Source organism: Crassostrea angulata, chromosome 6 (assembly GCF_025612915.1).
Source record: "Crassostrea angulata isolate pt1a10 chromosome 6, ASM2561291v2, whole genome shotgun sequence".
In the NCBI taxonomy this organism is placed as follows: domain Eukaryota; kingdom Metazoa; phylum Mollusca; class Bivalvia; order Ostreida; family Ostreidae; genus Magallana; species Magallana angulata.
The window spans coordinates 3,178,809-3,196,494 of NC_069116.1; the positions used below are offsets into that span (position 1 = coordinate 3,178,809).

General features: G+C 35.7%; 2 protein-coding genes across 14 annotated transcripts; one reads left to right on the plus strand and one right to left on the minus strand.

Annotated features, from left to right (window-relative positions):
- The first annotated feature begins 1,211 nt into the window (after positions 1-1,211).
- On the plus strand, positions 1,212-8,731 carry LOC128189745 (uncharacterized). The gene is made up of 5 exons (XM_052861479.1): positions 1,212-1,567; positions 2,971-3,009; positions 3,661-3,693; positions 5,613-5,654; positions 6,833-8,731. Exons 1-5 carry the CDS (start codon positions 1,264-1,266, stop codon positions 6,964-6,966), a joined length of 552 nt encoding a protein of 183 aa, XP_052717439.1. The 5' UTR covers positions 1,212-1,263; the 3' UTR covers positions 6,967-8,731.
- A 1,553-nt stretch (positions 8,732-10,284) lies between these two features.
- Positions 10,285-13,908, minus strand: LOC128190825 (flavin-containing monooxygenase 5-like). 13 transcript variants are annotated; one of them, XM_052863035.1, is made up of 9 exons: positions 13,260-13,908; positions 13,071-13,126; positions 12,760-12,947; positions 11,861-12,213; positions 11,653-11,756; positions 11,027-11,529; positions 10,782-10,966; positions 10,685-10,721; positions 10,285-10,587 (listed from the first exon to the last, which is right to left on the minus strand). In XM_052863035.1, exons 1-6 carry the CDS (start codon positions 13,822-13,824, stop codon positions 11,179-11,181), a joined length of 1,617 nt encoding a protein of 538 aa, XP_052718995.1. In that variant the 5' UTR covers positions 13,825-13,908; the 3' UTR covers positions 10,285-10,587; positions 10,685-10,721; positions 10,782-10,966; positions 11,027-11,178. The 13 variants fall into 13 exon arrangements, with proteins under 13 accessions (XP_052718995.1, XP_052718996.1, XP_052718998.1 ...); XM_052863036.1 differs by having other exon boundaries at positions 10,285-10,527; positions 10,565-10,587; positions 10,685-10,966; XM_052863038.1 differs by lacking the exon at positions 10,685-10,721 and having other exon boundaries at positions 10,285-10,504; positions 10,856-10,966.
- Between the last annotated feature and the right edge of the window lie 3,778 nt (positions 13,909-17,686).

Sequence of the window (17,686 nt, forward strand, 5' to 3'; positions counted from 1 at the left end):
TCTGATTATGAGAATGCGTAAAGAAGGATAACTTTGATCTAAACCTATACTTCGGTTCGTTTTTATTTTTTTTTTGGGGGGGGGGGGGGTGTTCAGAAGAAACCTCATTTACGCAGATGGAATTCATGTAAATTTTTGCTGAAAATTTGTTTCTAAAAATATATCATTTCTAAACTAATTTTCTTTCAACTTCTGATGCAGATAAAAAATTTTTTTTACACAAAACAGAGCAATACGATACCAATATGTATGTATGTACATGTATGTACAATATCAACACAGGAATGTACATATGAGACTTAACAATGCAATGGACCAACAGACATACAAAACAAACGAATGGACAGAACAAAGCTATATGAGACAAAAAATCAACGAATGCACAGAAAGAATAAAACCAATAGGTTGTCAATAGTCAAACCTTTAAGAATATTGATGATGTTTTCCCGTTTACGATGGGCGTGTGCGGTCTTAATGATTAATGATAGAAAATCCTGAGATCGTGTCTTGAAGTGCTTCTTTGGAGGATTTGGGCTGTCTTCTTTATTGGTAATATGGACAATCGTAAATTCTGAGATAGATGTTGATTGTGCATAAAGAATAATGGCAGTATTTGTTCTTTGTTTCTTTCTGAGGGGCGACACTTGAGTTTCCCCTCGTGTATCCAGGTTAATTTCAAAGCGAGTCTTTAAAAGTCTTACCCAAAAACTTAGGTTTGTGATACTTGGGTGTTTGACAATAATCCATAGTTTGGGCGACTTTACACGCTGTTTTTTTTTCGTTGTGTTTATATTATTCTCTTTTTCTTTCTACGTGCAATGTTGATGATCTAATTTTTTTCATTTTAAAATTGCAGACTTATTAAAATAATATACCAATTATAGCAGATTAAATTGTAGCACGGCTAGTATTTGGGGTTTAATATTTGGTATTATACCATTACTCACAGATGTATCTGAACGGAATGATGAGAAAACAATGGACTGCATCTCTTTCAGCTTTATTGGATTCAAAATTTGAATATATTCTAGATTAATTTGACTTTGTCTTGCATCGTATAAAATGAAGTGTAAAAAACGAGCTCCTTTAATCACAAAATATATTACTGAACCAATTGTCAGTTATAAATTCCATTTTAGGTACAACGCTTTAGAAGGAATGAATAACGTCTTACATTTTATCTCGTGTAAATAACCTGTATATCCTACGTACAGTTGGTGAGGTCTCGGGGGTTGTTCAGATGCAGGTCGATCTCGGTCCATCATGAGTCCCAGGTCCAGAAAGGAGCTGACATTTGTTTTGTTTCTGACAGTCCTTATTTTTCGATCATATTGTATACCACCATGCACAGCGTCAAGGTACTGCCAGATTCTGATATGGGGTCCATGGTCATCTTGTTCTTCGGGGTGCGGACAAGGGGTCAGGTCTCGACTACCGGGGCTGTGCTGTCCGAGGGGGGTCACTGCCCAGACCATCTTTCAGGAATGCGCGGTAAAACGCTGTAACATGACGGAGAGTGAGTACAACCAGACGGACACCTGTCTGTCCACGGACACCTGTATCACAGGTAGGCAACTAACTTGACCATGTATAACTGAATATTACACACAGAATTCGGAGGTCATTCTGTTAAAAAGAAAAAAGTTCTTTTTATTTAGCAATATTTTTTTATTTACCATATAGTAAAATTTTGTTTTTAAATATCTGCATCGAAGTTATTCTATTGTTTGAAAATTAAATAATTACACGCAAGTTCGTAAACTTAAAACTTCATTTCCTTAAACTGTAATATAATGATACATAGCTGTCCTTAAAAATAATTTACACCGATCATAAATAATATTTGGACAGATAAAAAATACACATAGAAAATCAACAGCTGAATCTTTTTCATGAATGTTATAAGAAAAAAAATACAATTATTTACATCGGTAGATAAGGTACTTCAAGAGGGTGCGTATCAGTAATGATCAACTCATTCCACCTTTAGTTAGCAATCTTTCCATAAATGATGTTTAGCATTTGAATATTTCTTACAAAAACAAAAGAAAGGGATATACCTTTTTGTATCAGAGGCAATTTTCAAAAAGTCTTTTTGTATCTTAATTGGATTTGTTGGATACTTCTCTTTGTTCTACAATTGTAAAATAAATTCTATGTATAGTAGTTATTTTTATAACCAACAAAAAGTCCAACAGAACGAACGTTAATTCAACCAGTCAAACAAATGCGATGTTGACCGCTCTCTGCCGGTCCAGGATCAACATTTTTAGACAACTAATATTCGTACAATTTAGACGGAACGGAAATAGCCAAGGGGCAGTGTGTTGCCCTATGAAATTATACTTGTATCTGTAGTAAAGGGTATAACAAAGCAGCTGTTGACAGGAATTCGGGCAGTATCTGATTCGATGGACCTTCAGACCTTCAGGGACAAGTAATGCCTTCGGTGTAGGGCAATATTTGTGTCTTCAGGCCCAACAATTCATATCTTGTCCTCACAACCAGTATGAAGTTTATAGTGATTATGTTGTTGTTTTAAGTTGTTATTCACTTTATTGAGTACTGAAGATTCCTATCATACAAAATAATGAACCATCTAAACTGTTGTATTATTTTTCCAAATATTTGCTGTTCCTTCTATATATTGTATGTAACATATTGATTGACAATAGCGATTATTGCAAATTTTTACTCACCTTATGTGGATAATAAAACAAATGATTAATAAAGAAAATTACATATCCTACTGCCTACTACTAATCACCAAGGAAACGCTTCAATATTTTAAAAACTGTTTGAAGTATACTTTGTCTCTTTGACAAAGACCCGAGAATCCTTATTAGTCTCGGATTAGATTGAACATAATTTACTTGCAAATTAAAATAGAATTATTCATATATCTCTCTCTCTCTCTCTCTCTCTCTCTCTCTCTCTCTTAAATTGAAATATTTTTATTTTCATTTTCAGCTCCAAGAGACACAACCTCAGTCACCGTGCTGAGTACATGTACGTTGTCGTTAAAAGACTAAGAACTTTGAGTTGTACAGATGTCAAATTATACATATGTATACTTTTCAAAGGGGCAAGCTTTTTATTACATGTTATATGTCTAATAAATTAGTAATTTTACTATTTTGGATTATTGAATGCATATCTTAAAAGACAGAGGGGTAATAATTCAAAAACATGCATTAATTCACTGAAATTAATGTGGTTTTTTTTATTGAATTAATAAGCTTGTTGTCGTATGTTTAAAGTATCAGGAGTAACGTACATGTATACTATTTTGTAATGTTTTTTAACAAAACATTGACAGCCGAGCGTTTGGTTGAACGAGAATAGAGTTCAATATTGCTTGGAATTATAAATTTTCCAGAAACAGTTCTATCACTGATACATAGTTTGATTGAATTAATTCTATCTTTAAATATTACTTAACATGATTCATATGGGGTTTTATTAACATTCTTGTGTCGAAAAAGTCCAAAAATTCATATGATAAAAATGTGCATAATTCAAATACAGATTAGAAACTACCCGTACTTGTAATGCAAAATAACATATCATTGATTTTAAAATAAATAAACATCGATAAAATCAACTCCCGTCAGTTCTTCGGTACTTTGATTTAAAATGCCTTTCTCTCGAATTTTTCAGCAACAAGAGGAACAACAATGCAGAGCACATCGGGTGAGTAGTAGATGGGTAAATTTAGAAACTAACCAGAGTCTGAATCATAGCCCCACCCTCTCTCTCTCTCTCTCTCTCTCTCTCTCTCTCTCTCTCTCTCTCTCTCTCTCTCTCTTCTTAAATTTTATTTCTTCGATTGAACGGGGAGAGTTCGGTAAGTACAAAATGATATTCCTACAGATTTGTGCATCTCATTTAATGCTTTCATATCTAACACTTCTGTTTGACTGTCGTTTACTTTGAGTTAGAATTTATCAACCTCTTGTCAGGTGAACTTCAAGACATCTTTGAATCTCTTTATCACGCATCGCCTTGTTTTTAATTCTTTCTTGTGTCAATACTGTGATTATGCCCCTACCTTAGAAGTATAATTTAGAACTTTTTCTCTACAAAAAAAAATGAAGATTTCTTGTACCTAATCTCCTATGTGGTAGCAGCTGTTTTGAATTGTCGTTCACTGAATTGTATTTAATCAAATCCTATGAAGTGCACGATTGCTTGTTGAAATAATTTCAATAAACGACAGAACAACTAGCAGACAAACACCTAATCCCCGTTATGTCTGTTATTTGACCCCTTATTGGAGAAACATTGGCAAAGTACACACCGCAGTTTTGGGGATGGGGCTACGTTAAACTCATAGTGAAAGGCGTATGATAATTGACTCAAAAAGAGCCTTTATAATTTGGAGTTGATTTCAATCAACTCTCCTATGCAGTTACTCTGGCAAACCGAAACTGAAAGTGTTTGGACCTAAGCACAAATCATCACCGCTGACAAGAGTTAGTTCTTGAAAATAATCGATAAATTCGATTGTAATGTACGCTGAAGCATTATTTTTTACAGGAAACTTATTTATAAATACCTAACAAATAGTCAGATTTTAAATAGTACGAACAATTTAGAAGTTTTTTGCAGTCGTATGTATTCCTACGCCAGAGTCACCCCAATATAGTCTCGTTCAACCATCGGCTGTCTCCGTACATCTCCGACAAGCAGAGAGTCAGTCTATATTTAGAGGTCGCATCATCAAGCTATCACGTGACCTGGTATCTCTTACTTGTCGGAGATTAACGGAGAGAGCCGCGCGTCTTGGTTGAACAAGACTAGTTCATTATTGGTTGGATCCATACACTTTTTGAAATACTTCGAATACCGATACATAGTTTGATGAAATCAATTCTATTTTTTCAATATTACACAACATGATTCATAAGAGGTTTTCTCGAAATTTTGGTCGGAAAAGTCCGAGAATCCATATTATAAAAATGTGCGTAATTTAAATATAGATTATAAACTACAACATATCGATGATTTTATAATAAATAATAATCGATAAAATCAACTCCCGTCAGTACTTCAGTACTTTGATTTTTGAAATATTTTCCCCTATAGATCTTCACTTTTTTTACCTTCTTGCAATGTTAAGTTTAAATATCACTATTAAGGAAAGAAACTGGTATGAAGAATTGTGGTTTAATGAAAACGTTCTGAATAAGAATTTAGACCGGCTTGGAATGAAGGCTTTGATAAGAAAATAGAACTTTATTATATGTTACCTTTTGGAAACTTTAACCCTCTTTCTAATCTCAGCTTCCAATATTGACAAGAGATTTACCGAATAGAGAGTAAGCTGGCCTTCCGCTGTATCTGTAATTTAGGAGGTTTACTGATCAGAATGAGAATACCGCCATCAGATTCTATGGCCTAATTGAGGGGGCTTGGTGGTCGGGGCCGTTTTTTAGAGACTATATTAGAACTCTGTATAAGGATCAAGGAAAATATTAAAATTGTAAAGCGAACATTTTAGGATAAATAAAAGTTTTAGGCCAATTGTTATTGTTATCATTAAGTATTCAAAAGCAGATGCCACATTTTTGTTATAATTGATTACTAAAGTATTTTTCTTTTGTTTCCAGATTTTCCGAAAAAAACAAAACTAGATATCCCCTACCCTTTCGGTACGTATGTGTATATATTGTTTATCAAGGGCATGTCGGTGTGAAAAGCATTTTCCCCCTCACCTTCGAATTCTAAATAAATTAAAAATTACAATTTGACAAGACTGGTTTGAAAAACTTTTGTTTGGTCCAGTTCGTTTTTCAATGATACTATGGAATAAATACTTTATTTTGTATTTTGTTTATATTACTGTACATACAATGAAACCAACCTAAATCTGATTTTATTGAGTATTAGAGCCATTTAAACAAGAGCTTGGACTTTCTGTAGGATGTTACTATCCAGTTTGAATGGAATCCGGATAGGACCATGTAGTACACAATCGCATCATCGCACCATCGATGTTTGCGTCCATAGTGAAGCGATGGTGCGCTCTAGCTGTGCTTAATTTTTAGCTCACCTGAACCGAAGGTTCAAGAGGGCTTTTTGGATCACCTGCTGTCCGTCGTCAGTTTGTCCGTCCGTCTGTAAACTTTTCCTACCATTGCCTTCTTCTCTTAAACCGCTGGGCCAAATTTAACCAAACTTTGTACAAAGCATCCTTTTAAGAACTACAAAGCTACAGCTCGTGAGGTTACTATATAGGCAAGCAAGCATTCTAAGAGAGTAGATTATAAATTGTTAATGCCAACCATAAACCACAGACCAATACTGGGGCCCCAGAAAGAAGTTCAAAGTTTAAAATAGAAATAGCATATACTACGAAGTAGAATGTTACAAGGAAATGTTGTTCATGTGAGCAATGTGGCCCATGGGCCTCTTCTATTGATATCTAGCTGTCTCTGTTTAATGTTTGACATGCTATCTAGTTGTCTTGATTCAATCAAGCTGTGTTTGTTCTGTTATAGCTGATATCTAGCTGTGTTTGTTAGGTGTTTGATCTGATATCTAGCTGTTGTCTTTGTTCAATGTATAAACTGATATCTAGCTGTGTTTGTTCAATGTTTGATCTGATATCTTGCTGTTTTTGTTCAATGTTTGAACTGATATCTAGCTGTTGTCTTTGTTCAATGTATAAACTTATATCTAGCTGTCTTTATTCAATGTTTGGTCTGATATCTGGCTGTCTTTTGTTAAATGCTTGATCTGATATCTATCTGTCTTTGTTCAATGTTTGGCCTGATATTTAGCTGTCTTTGTTCAATGTATAAACTGATATCTAGCTGTCTTCTCTTAGGATTGGTGACGCTCTTGGTGATATCTACGCTGATAATGGCTGCCCTCGCTTCCTGTGCAGGTTGTGGTGTTTTTGCTGTCAAGAGGCGCAGGGACAAAAAGCGGAAGAATTCTATCCAACCATACAACACATAGTGTATGGACGATGAAGGTCTATCCGAGTTATCGGTCTTTGTCTTTGAGACATCTTTAATGTAATAGTATAATGAAAACTCTTTTTGGGGGATGGTTATTTCTACGCAACAACAAGAACATGTTATCCATTCTATATTCTATATCATTCTATAGATATGATATTGAATGTCAATGATAGAGAGACAGAGAGAGACAGAGAGAGAGAGAGAGAGAGAGAGAGAAAGAGAGAGAGAGAGAGAGATTCATTTGGCATACATTTATGTATTAAGAGGGCTGAATGGTCGTTTTTGTACCTTACTGATTTCCTTTAACAGAAGAGCTTTGTTTATCAAGTTTTAGTTTTATTAAGTTTGATTATATCTGATTACGAAATTTAATTATATATGACTCATTTGTTTTTAAATTACTGATCGGGTTTGTCCTTAAAAAAATGGTTCATCAAATATTAATTTTAATAGCACATAAAACGACAACTGTTTTAATTTTAGGGGCTTATTCAGTACTCCCATATTGCTTGTTCTTCTTTTCCTACTTTGATAATTGGGTGACTGGATTTCCAACTCTTTTTGAAATATAAAAAGAATTGCAATGCGTCACCATAAATTGTTACCTTTGTATGCAGATATTCAGTTACTTGCGTAACTTTATTTAACAGGTGCAGATATCAAAACGAACGTATAATATACTATTTATAAATCGTGTACGTATCGGGTTTCTGGGTTTTTTTCTGCTGGGTATTTATTTCGGATGCACTAGGACTTCCTCTCTGTGTCAGTGTGTCAGTAGAACAAGGGTGGGACAGGGCACGGTGCTGATTCAGCAACTTTCCCGCTTCATCTAGAATACTCCCTGTAAAGCAGTGTCCGATCTGTAGTTCTGTAACTTGGCGGGGAAATTCGGGCTGACATGCCATGGGCAAAAATCTACGGCATGTCGAATTTCCCCGTACATCTACAGACCTATACTGTAGCTACGTCGGCAAGCGCCTTGTGGGAATTTGTCATACTAGGCTAAGTGTTCCAATTTATATAATAAGCAAATATCTTAAATCCAAATATTATTTAAAAGAAAAAACTGCAAGAAATTCCAATACTATGAGGATTTAACATGCGAGTTGTGTTTGAAATATATATATAACCTAGAATTTACTGGGTATATCTAGTATGAATGCAAAATTTACAAAGTAACAAATATGAGGATTGTTAAGTAAGAAGCATATTTTTAATGTACAGTTGTACATTTAGCTACATAGTTACAAACAAAATAATTGTATGTACAAAAATATATCCATTATAGGCTGCAAATTCCAAGTCAGAAAATGTTTTTTTCTGATTCATGAGATAGTCGAACAAATCATAATGTACCAAATGCAGCAATCCTTAAGAAGCTTTGGCTAAAGCAAAAGACAATATATAAATAGTGCCTGTTTGGGAGGGTAACTGTTGAAATTAACACCCCGAGACAACCATTGTCAACCGACGCGAAGCGGAGGTTTACAATGGTTTTCGAGGGGTGTTAATTTCAACAGTTACCCTCCCAAGCAGGCACTATTTAATTTATTACACTGAATGTCTTAATTTTAAAGAAAATTTTACTGCTTTTATATAGAAATGAAGTGAATTCTACGGCGAACCGTACGCGCATAATTTACGCGCAAGTAACAATTCGTTGTGTTACCCTTTGCCAAATGTCTTGCTAACGCTGAGGGTAATAGAACGGATTACCAACTGCATCTAAACCAATCAGATTTCAGTATTTAACATGAAAGTATAATAACATATTTTATTCACTACTTTGTTATAGTTATGATCTAATGTATTTCAATACAATTTCTGCAAATTAGAATGCGGCTTTTTCTCTCCACTTAACGACATTTCACCGTTATGAAATATGCTGTACAAGACTAACTCCTGCAAAAGTAAGTGATCTGTATCCTCTTCTTAATGCTCATAACTTTGTCTAAGGATGTTTTCACACTGGAATCGTACTAAAAATGATAATACAAGCTTCTTTGACCTTGACATCCAAATAAATTTAACTAAATTGCCATTACTGAAAAATGGTTTTTAGGAATGGGTATTGTTCCAAAATATAACCAAGGTACGATGCAATGACGTGATTCCGGCTACATGAGAACGTGGGTCAGCTATCACTACCACGGACAGCATCACATTTTCTCTTTACCCCGCGCGCTTGATATCGCAATGAGCTCAACGTTAAGGCTATTGCGTAAGTGATATCCGGATACTCTATCCAAATTTGTAACGTAATTCCGACTAGAATATCGTCTTCCGCTCAAAACCTGACATATGAGTGACCCACTGCCCCACTGACCCACTCAAATCGCGGTTAAAGAGTTCTGTCGGAACATGACCAATATTTCGTCAGGGTCGGAGCATTTACAGTTGTAACAAATATATATAGGGTTGTATTTCTGTGTAATGAAATCTAGTAAGTTCTTTTTTTTTTAGAATTACGTAATAATTGTAACAAGTATGCCGAATTTGATCAAATGGAGTGTAAGAAGTATAGTTAACTTGTCAGGCAGATATCCAAGATCATATCACATAAGACGCCAAATAAGCTTTTTCATATGGCTGCTGAAACAAAATGAATGGTATTTTCACCGTTAGAAAAGATTATGAGATCCGAGATATTAGTAATATTATGTCATTAGCTAAAATAAGTTGTTCTATACATTTGCTCTTTAAGCCCTGTTTTTGTTTTTACCTAAAAATCGCGCTTCTATAATACATTTATCTAATGTCTCTAGTTCGAAGAACTGCATTATGTCCATGACGTATATATGCAACGGAATTAAAATGACAGGTAGTTCATATAAAACCATTTATTCCTTGGTAATTACCTGCTCCTGTTAAGACATACATGTAATGACAACTGTACATTCATCGTGTAGAGGTGTATTACTGTCCGGGGTTGGGTGAGAAATACAGTGCGGCATCAATCTCCAGCCACCACAATAATTAAACTAATCCCTGATGCTTTGTAAAAGAACATTTTCACTAATTTTCAGTTTAATAGGAAAGAAGTGGTAATATTTATGTACTTCAAAGTGGTATGCAGCTTGGCTATCTGAAACCGTTGTCATTTCTCTAAATACTGAATAGTATGTAACTTTCTGCATGAAAGTGTCAATTTTGCTCGGTTCTTAGCCGGGTTCCTATTTTTAAAAAATTGTCAATTTTTTTTAAAACAATAGTTTAAAACGATAATTTAATTCTTTTTACGAAAATAAATCCAAATATTTGCAGTCGTTTTTTTTTAAACCGTCCACGATAAAATGAAGAAACATCAACCTTTTAGTTTACAAACAATTTATTTCAAATTGCATTCAGGACATGGCACATCTTATTTCACGAATTACATTCGTACATAACTACAAAATCACAAGTGCTCAGTCATTTATACGGGCGAGACTCACCCTGAGGTTTGGCACGTCACATCCAACTCACAAATCGTGATGAACAAAGCAATGTTCACCTTAAACACAAATCGTGATGAGCAAAGCAATGTTCACCTTAAACACAAAGCAATGTTCACCTTAAACATAAATCGTGATGAACAAAGCAATGTTCACCTTAAACACAAAGCAATGTTCACCTTAAACATAAATCGTGATGAACAAAGCAATGTTCACCTTAAACACAAAGCAATGTTCACCTTAAACATAAATCGTGATGAGCAAAGCAATGTTCACCTTAAACACAAATCGTGATGAACAAAGCAATGTTCACCTTAAACACAAATCGTGATGAACAAAGCAATGTTCACCTTAAACACAAAGCAATGTTCACCTTAAACACAAATCGTGATGAACAAAGCAATGTTCACCTTAAACACAAATCGTGATGAACAAAGCAATGTTCACCTTAAACACAAATTATGATAAACAAAGCAATGTTCACCTTAAACACAAATCGTGATGAACAAAGCAATGTTCACCTTAAACACAAATCGTGATGAACAAAGCAATGTTCACCTTAAACACAAATTATAATAAACAAAGCAATGTTCACCTTAAACACAAAGCAATGTTCACCTTAAAACATCGAGTTCAAACTGAATATCACAGTGAAGGTTCTTGCACCAATTATACAGAGACACAACATATAATAATGCCAGTAAGTTGATAACACAACATCAATCAAACAACAGTACTAAAACAATTAAAAATCACGAGTTTTACTCGCTTTATACAAAAAGAACACATATGAAAAGAAAACAGAGAACAAAGACAACGAAGTACGGCTTGATGAAGCTGGGGACCTGGATTTCTATGCTAAGTCGTCTGGTTTTGGATCTAACTACGTTAACGGGTTGTATGCCTTTGTGTGACGGCTTCATGCACCGCGAGATGGCGCCCTGGATACTGCGCTTGGCACCGTTCCATTTTCCCGGACCATCTAGCCGGTACTGGCTTGGAAGACACGGTCCGAAGTAACAGCGAGCGGCTAGGTACGGATCTTCCACGAAAAGTTTCACAAGGTTTGGCCGGGCTCCGATTTTCTCTGCGATTTGATCCATATAGTCTATCCAAAACGTCTGAAAGAAACAAAGGAGAGGCCATTGGCACTTTTTCCACAAAACGAGCTATTGTTTAAATTCAATAATGAAAAATCCCAGGAGATAATGCAATGTTTTTCTAAATATACGAGATGAACTTACCTGCAAGGTGTGCCTTCGAGAGGATACGTAGGTTGAATTCATCCAATCGCGTTTGTCTTCGATGTCGTTTATCATTTCAGAGTAAGACGGTAACTTGCATTGGCCTGGAAGGTAAAAAATACTTATAAAACCAGGTCCTATCATTTACAAATGTTGTTTTTAGAACAAGTTTTTTATCCGTGTTTCAAACTTGAAAGCGTTAACTTACCGGTAATAAGCCGTGTGTACCATCTACATTGAATTTCAGAGATTGGCATTATGGCTCCGATGGCTTGAACCATTCCCACAATTCCTAGTGTCGGATGTTCCAGATGAGGCGGGAACATATACTTGTACAAACAGGTCCTGTTATCCTCAATCTTCGTTACGGAGTCGTCCAGGAAGTGGATTTTATATTCGTAACCCGTGGCAAACACTACGGCATCTATCTGTTCCGTCGTTCCGTCCACGAAGCTGACGGAAGAGTCCGTGAATTCGTGAACGTCCGGCCGGACCTGCACGGCTCCCATCATGATCCGGAACGGAAGCTCGTCGTTAATTGTGGGGTGTGTCTCAAAACACCTGAAATAGAAAAAGCGACCCACTCAATTTTATGTACTTATCAAGATTTATTTTATGTACCTCTTTTAAAATATAATTTTAACATTAAAAGACTAAGTAGAACTTTATGAGTTCATGAATATTTCAAATAAATTTGTGAAATTGTATCTATTTTACGACAATTTTTAAAAAAAAATCTAATTGATGTGCTACACAGGATAGACTGCGTTTTATTAAACTAACAGTATGACGTCAGTGTATTGAGTATTTTCCAAGAAACATGCCAGTCAAAGAACAAAATAAAATTACTGATACGTTTTAACATTGACATTAAGGACCAAAAAGAAAAAAAAAATGTTCATTTATAAATGATGAAATGTAACCAATTCCGATTGAAATCAAAAGTTTTTTTAAAAATAAAATTATCATATTTTCTACTTTATGTATTTTGATCACGAATTTAATAATTTGAATTGATCGGGATTGGTTCGATTTGTTGACCCGATGGGTTCCTTTCAGACGTAAAGTTATTTTAAGGCTCGTTTGATTTGATGGTCGTTCCCGTACCTTTGAGACGGTTTCACGCCGTAGGCCTCGTGGTCAAAGTTAAAGCTGCACATCTTCTCCACGCTCCACTGTAGCACGGACTTGGGTAACGTGAACAGGAAGCGGCTGTTAGCAATGGCGTCGGCCGGGTATCCCCAGAACCCCTTCCTGCTGACCACCCAGGCCCCACGTCTCGTACTCAAGTAAACCTGCAGAAAATGATGTTATTCTATTAATGATATTAGATTTGATGATATTAATCTCCATCATAAAGAAACAATTATTATACTCTTAGTGGTAGTCTGAGATTGAAATCCAAATCTGACACCTACCTGTGAGGCGGTGTGACTGAGGTCTACTGCGATGTCTACACCCGAATTACCGATTCCTGAAGACAAAATAACAATACTCATATGTCAGTATAGAGTGATCAAATTAAAAAGTGAAACAAAGGTTGAGTTTTCTAAAAAGACTTAAAATTTCACCATTTTAGCCATTACCAATCTGTAACAGGGACTTACCGACCACCAGGACTCTCTTTCCTTCGAATTCTTTGTTGTCTCTGTAACTGTGTGAGTGCATGTTTGTCCCCGTAAAGTTCTCTAGACCCCTGAATTTAGGGAGATGCGGGTAGGTGTGGTGACCGGTACAAATTAAGACCCCGTCAAAAGTGTCCGTGGTAGGTTCTCCCGGCCCGGCGGTGAAAGTGACCCTCCACCGCCCAGTGTCTTCGTAGTCCTCGGCTGGAACCACCTTGGTGACCGAAGTCTGAAATCGGATGTACTTTAATAAAGCGAAGTTGTCCGCGTACATTCGGAAGTACTTCAGGACATATTTGTGAGGCATGAAGGTCGGAAACTCTTCTGGGGGTGGGAAATCGCTAAAGGCCATCATCTCTTTGCTGGTGTTGATGACACAGTTCCTGTACACGCTCCCCTTGCCGATCGTTGGGTTGTCGCTGTAATTCCAGAGCCCCCCGATGTCAGCTTCCCTCTCAAAACACACGGGTTCCATGCCCTCATCCAAGCAGCACTTGATGGCGGTAAGGCCGCTACACCCTGCTCCAATAATCGCCACTCGCTTCATTTTAATTGAATTACAGTCTGCGATTAATAAAACACTGAGCTTCCTCTCCGGCTAAATACCTCGACATATGCCAGTAGCGACCGTGTTTTAAATGTTTATATACACATCGGCGGAGAAGAGCCGGGCGTGGACAGCGAGAAGGCTGACCATTCACCGCGCGCTGAACGCACCAGTAGCCACTGACTCCGGCATCAAAACCGGGATTAAAATTTCACTTCTAGACTTCTCTTTTTATAAAATTGAGAGATCATGTAGCAAAGCCCTGTCTTGTCGTTTTTATCTTGGCTTCATATTCTTTAGAAGAAGTTTTTTTTTTTAATGGAAGGGGGGGGGGGTTATAATGCAAATTTGAATCGGTAAAAAATGACACCACTTTCTCCCTCCGTAGAATTTTCAGCGCATGATAAACGAAAATAAAATCAAAAGAAAACCAGGATTTTTTGTCTTTTTTGTAAATCACCGGGCTGGCATCACGGGATTTACGCGCAAAATTTTGTTGCTTGGTACAAAAAGGTAAAATTGATAAAGTTATTTTATTTGTAAGTTTAAAATATTAAAGCATTAATTGGAAATTAACAATGTAGATAGAATTTTTCTTTTTTGCTTGCTAAAAGTGGCAAAAATTAAAACACTACAGAATCATGGCTATTACACCTTGTTTGGCCTCTTCGATGCAAAGATGAATCAAATCGGGAATCTTGTCAGTATTTTTTAAATTAAAAATCCTTTAAACAATACTTTAGCTAACAAAATTATAAACTCATAACTAATTAATTGAGCTAAAGAATTCGCCGTAGGGTAGGTGTTACTTAATTTGGGCAACATATACTATTCATAACGACCGTTTAGGACACTTGCTCTTTAAGGTGACATATGAGATGTGTCCCACGGCAAAGTTTTATATGACATCAAAAGATAAGTTACGCAACTAGTTACCAAAATGTGTATTGAGAGAGAGAGAGAGAGAGAGAGAGAGAGATTTTTTGAGAATAGTTATACTTTTGTTAGATGAAATCTTTCAGTTGTCCAAGCTTGATATAAACTACCTTTCAGTCGCATAAAGAAACGCGTCAAAACCATAAGAATTTCAGATAGAGTCAAATGCCTTCATTAATTAGATTTTTGATTATGCAACTTGCAGTACCAATGATAAGAACAATAAGAAACCCAACATTTAATTTTTATTTCTTCTTTTTTTTTTTGAATTTGTATATTTAGCCAATCTGAACCCCCCCCCCCCCCTTTAATCCAATAATATCCTAGCTTATTGGATGAACTGTTGTTAGCAAGTAAAACCAATGCCACATTTTCACTTAAATTAAGATTTGTAGATTATAAATTGATATTTCGTACGTGTTATCTCGGCGATTTCTATGAATCCAGTCGCCTTTCTGGGCTGCAGTGAAATCTACTTACGAGACAATCTCTGTGGAATGTAAAGCGAGTTACGTAACAAATTCTTGTAATCGCTAATGGCTAATTACTGTCAGTTCACCTTCAAGGTCAGAGAGAGCTGTCCTGACAGTTTCATAATATTTACATAAGACCCACAGTGGTCGTTATATGTTCTACAGTTAAAATATTCATCTACAATTCTGTAGGTTGAATAATAGCATTATTGCGAATATTATTTGATTGGTTAATCATGATCTTAATATGATTAGTTTATTATTTAAATTTTTTGTTTGTTACCAAAGATGTATAATAAAGCAACCAGTGTAATAATATTTCTTACCATATCATTCAGCATACTTATCAAAAGAAATATATAGATGTAAATAACAGATATCAAAAAAAGATTTTATTTACAGGTAGACGATGCTCTTGATTAATTGATTAAATATCCTGTCATTTTCAGTAAACCTGTGCCATGTATCAGATCAATGCATTTTTTTTCATTGTGTACATTTGATATTTCATTTAAAACAACAACAAAAAAAGAAAAAAAGAGGTACAGCAGTAAGATTGCTTTTCTCTCATGGCTTTGGGACCTGAAAAACATTGTGCATTCCTTATTGGCTCTTACTATGTCTACATTTGTTTATTTAACAAGTAGTAGAAAGCGTCGCAAAATGCAGGGACATTTATTATATTAGCACTATTGTGTTTAAATTTGTTTATTGGTAAGCCCAATTCGGTCGCAAAAAAGAGGCATATTATCTTTTCCTGGAAATCATAAATCCCGATGCCCCTCGGGAGTTTTCATTACGTGAGTTGTTACAGCCGCCGAGAGCTGAGAGAAACCTTGATCTACAAAATTAGCCATTTATTTAATGTGTGGGACGTGAAATGGTCATGTTTTTCTATCCTATAGTTATACCTAAGACCAATTCTAATATTTTAAATATGTAGCCAGTTTTTCACTTTGGTTATGTTAACTATCAGGTTTTTACCAAATCTTATAATTTGTTTACAAGTACCTATAGTCTTTTCGTTGTACTTTTAATCTATAATGTTGCATCTTGATTTAATGTTTAATTTTATTATCATAATCCGATATAACCAGACGGGCAATATGTAATATAAACAAATCAGCAGTTCCTGGACTGGCAGGTGTCATTAGTCGTCCTTGAAACTTCGTCCAAAGTAAGAATATCAGTCATCGCTCAAGTTCTAGTTCAAGAAAGTCAAGGTCGTCCTGATTCTTGGCTCTGACTCCTACAGACGCTTAACCCACTTGTAGGGAGTGCCAGACACTTCCGTTACTGTCCGGTAATGGCGTCATTCATTCTTACAGCTCAGCGTAAATATTTCGGTCAGTGACCAGTTACGAAACTGACCAGTGTATCTAAAAGAGGCCACTTGTTTATAATAAGATGATTACACAAGCCGCAGAGGAATTCAGTGCCCGTCTTAGCCTCCCTGTCCAGTCGTCGGCCACTCAATCTCTCCGGACGTCTGCCAAATGGAGAGCACCTGCAACGATTCATTTAACTGAATTTCAATGCGCATTTTCTTTTCATTACGCCCAACAAGGCGTGTAGGAATGACCAACTGCCATTGTGCAAAATATCTTTTGCATCCAAACTTATCTACTTATCTTTATAAACCTTTATTTTTAAGAATTGCACATAAACCGCAGGGTTTACATAGAGAAAGAATAAGTACAAGCCCCTTAAAAACTAAATAATTCTGATGAAAAAACCCCACTAATTGGTCATTATTAGCGCTTTAAGCAAAAATATGAATGGATTCTTTAATGGCAGTACATATTAAACAGTGCACATGTAAGTATGCTGTGGAATGACTCTGCAGTATACGTTTCTTGGGATTTACCTGTCTGACCTTCACGAGATCAGGATGACCCGGAAACTATATGATATACACTGTTGACACGCATGTCACAACACACCATTATAGTTCCGGTTGATGATAGCGAAGAATTCAAACAGGAAACGTGCTGGAAATAGCAAACCAGCTTATTATTAATAAATAAACTATAATTGTTATATTGGCCTGCTGATATATTTTCTTTTTATTCAAACTTTAATGCACAAGTTCATATCTTCACATATATTTAGATTACAGTGTATACAGTACACATCACGTATTCACTTCATTTAAGACAACAAGAGATTTACAAACACGGTCACATACCAAAGATAAACATGCACATGTACAGAGGAAATACACATCGACAAACACACATATAAATACACAATCAATGTCAAATATTTTCATTAATTGACTCTTTCTCCATGAAAGTTTGAGTATTTGTAGTCGGGGGGGGGGGGTTGAAAGAGGGTAAAGAGAGGGGAACACCAGATAACAAAAAGCTAGCCATATCTATGTAAATAATCAAATATTAATAAACTTATCATTTCATTTGCAATGATTTTATGGCAATTTCCTAGCAGGTTTT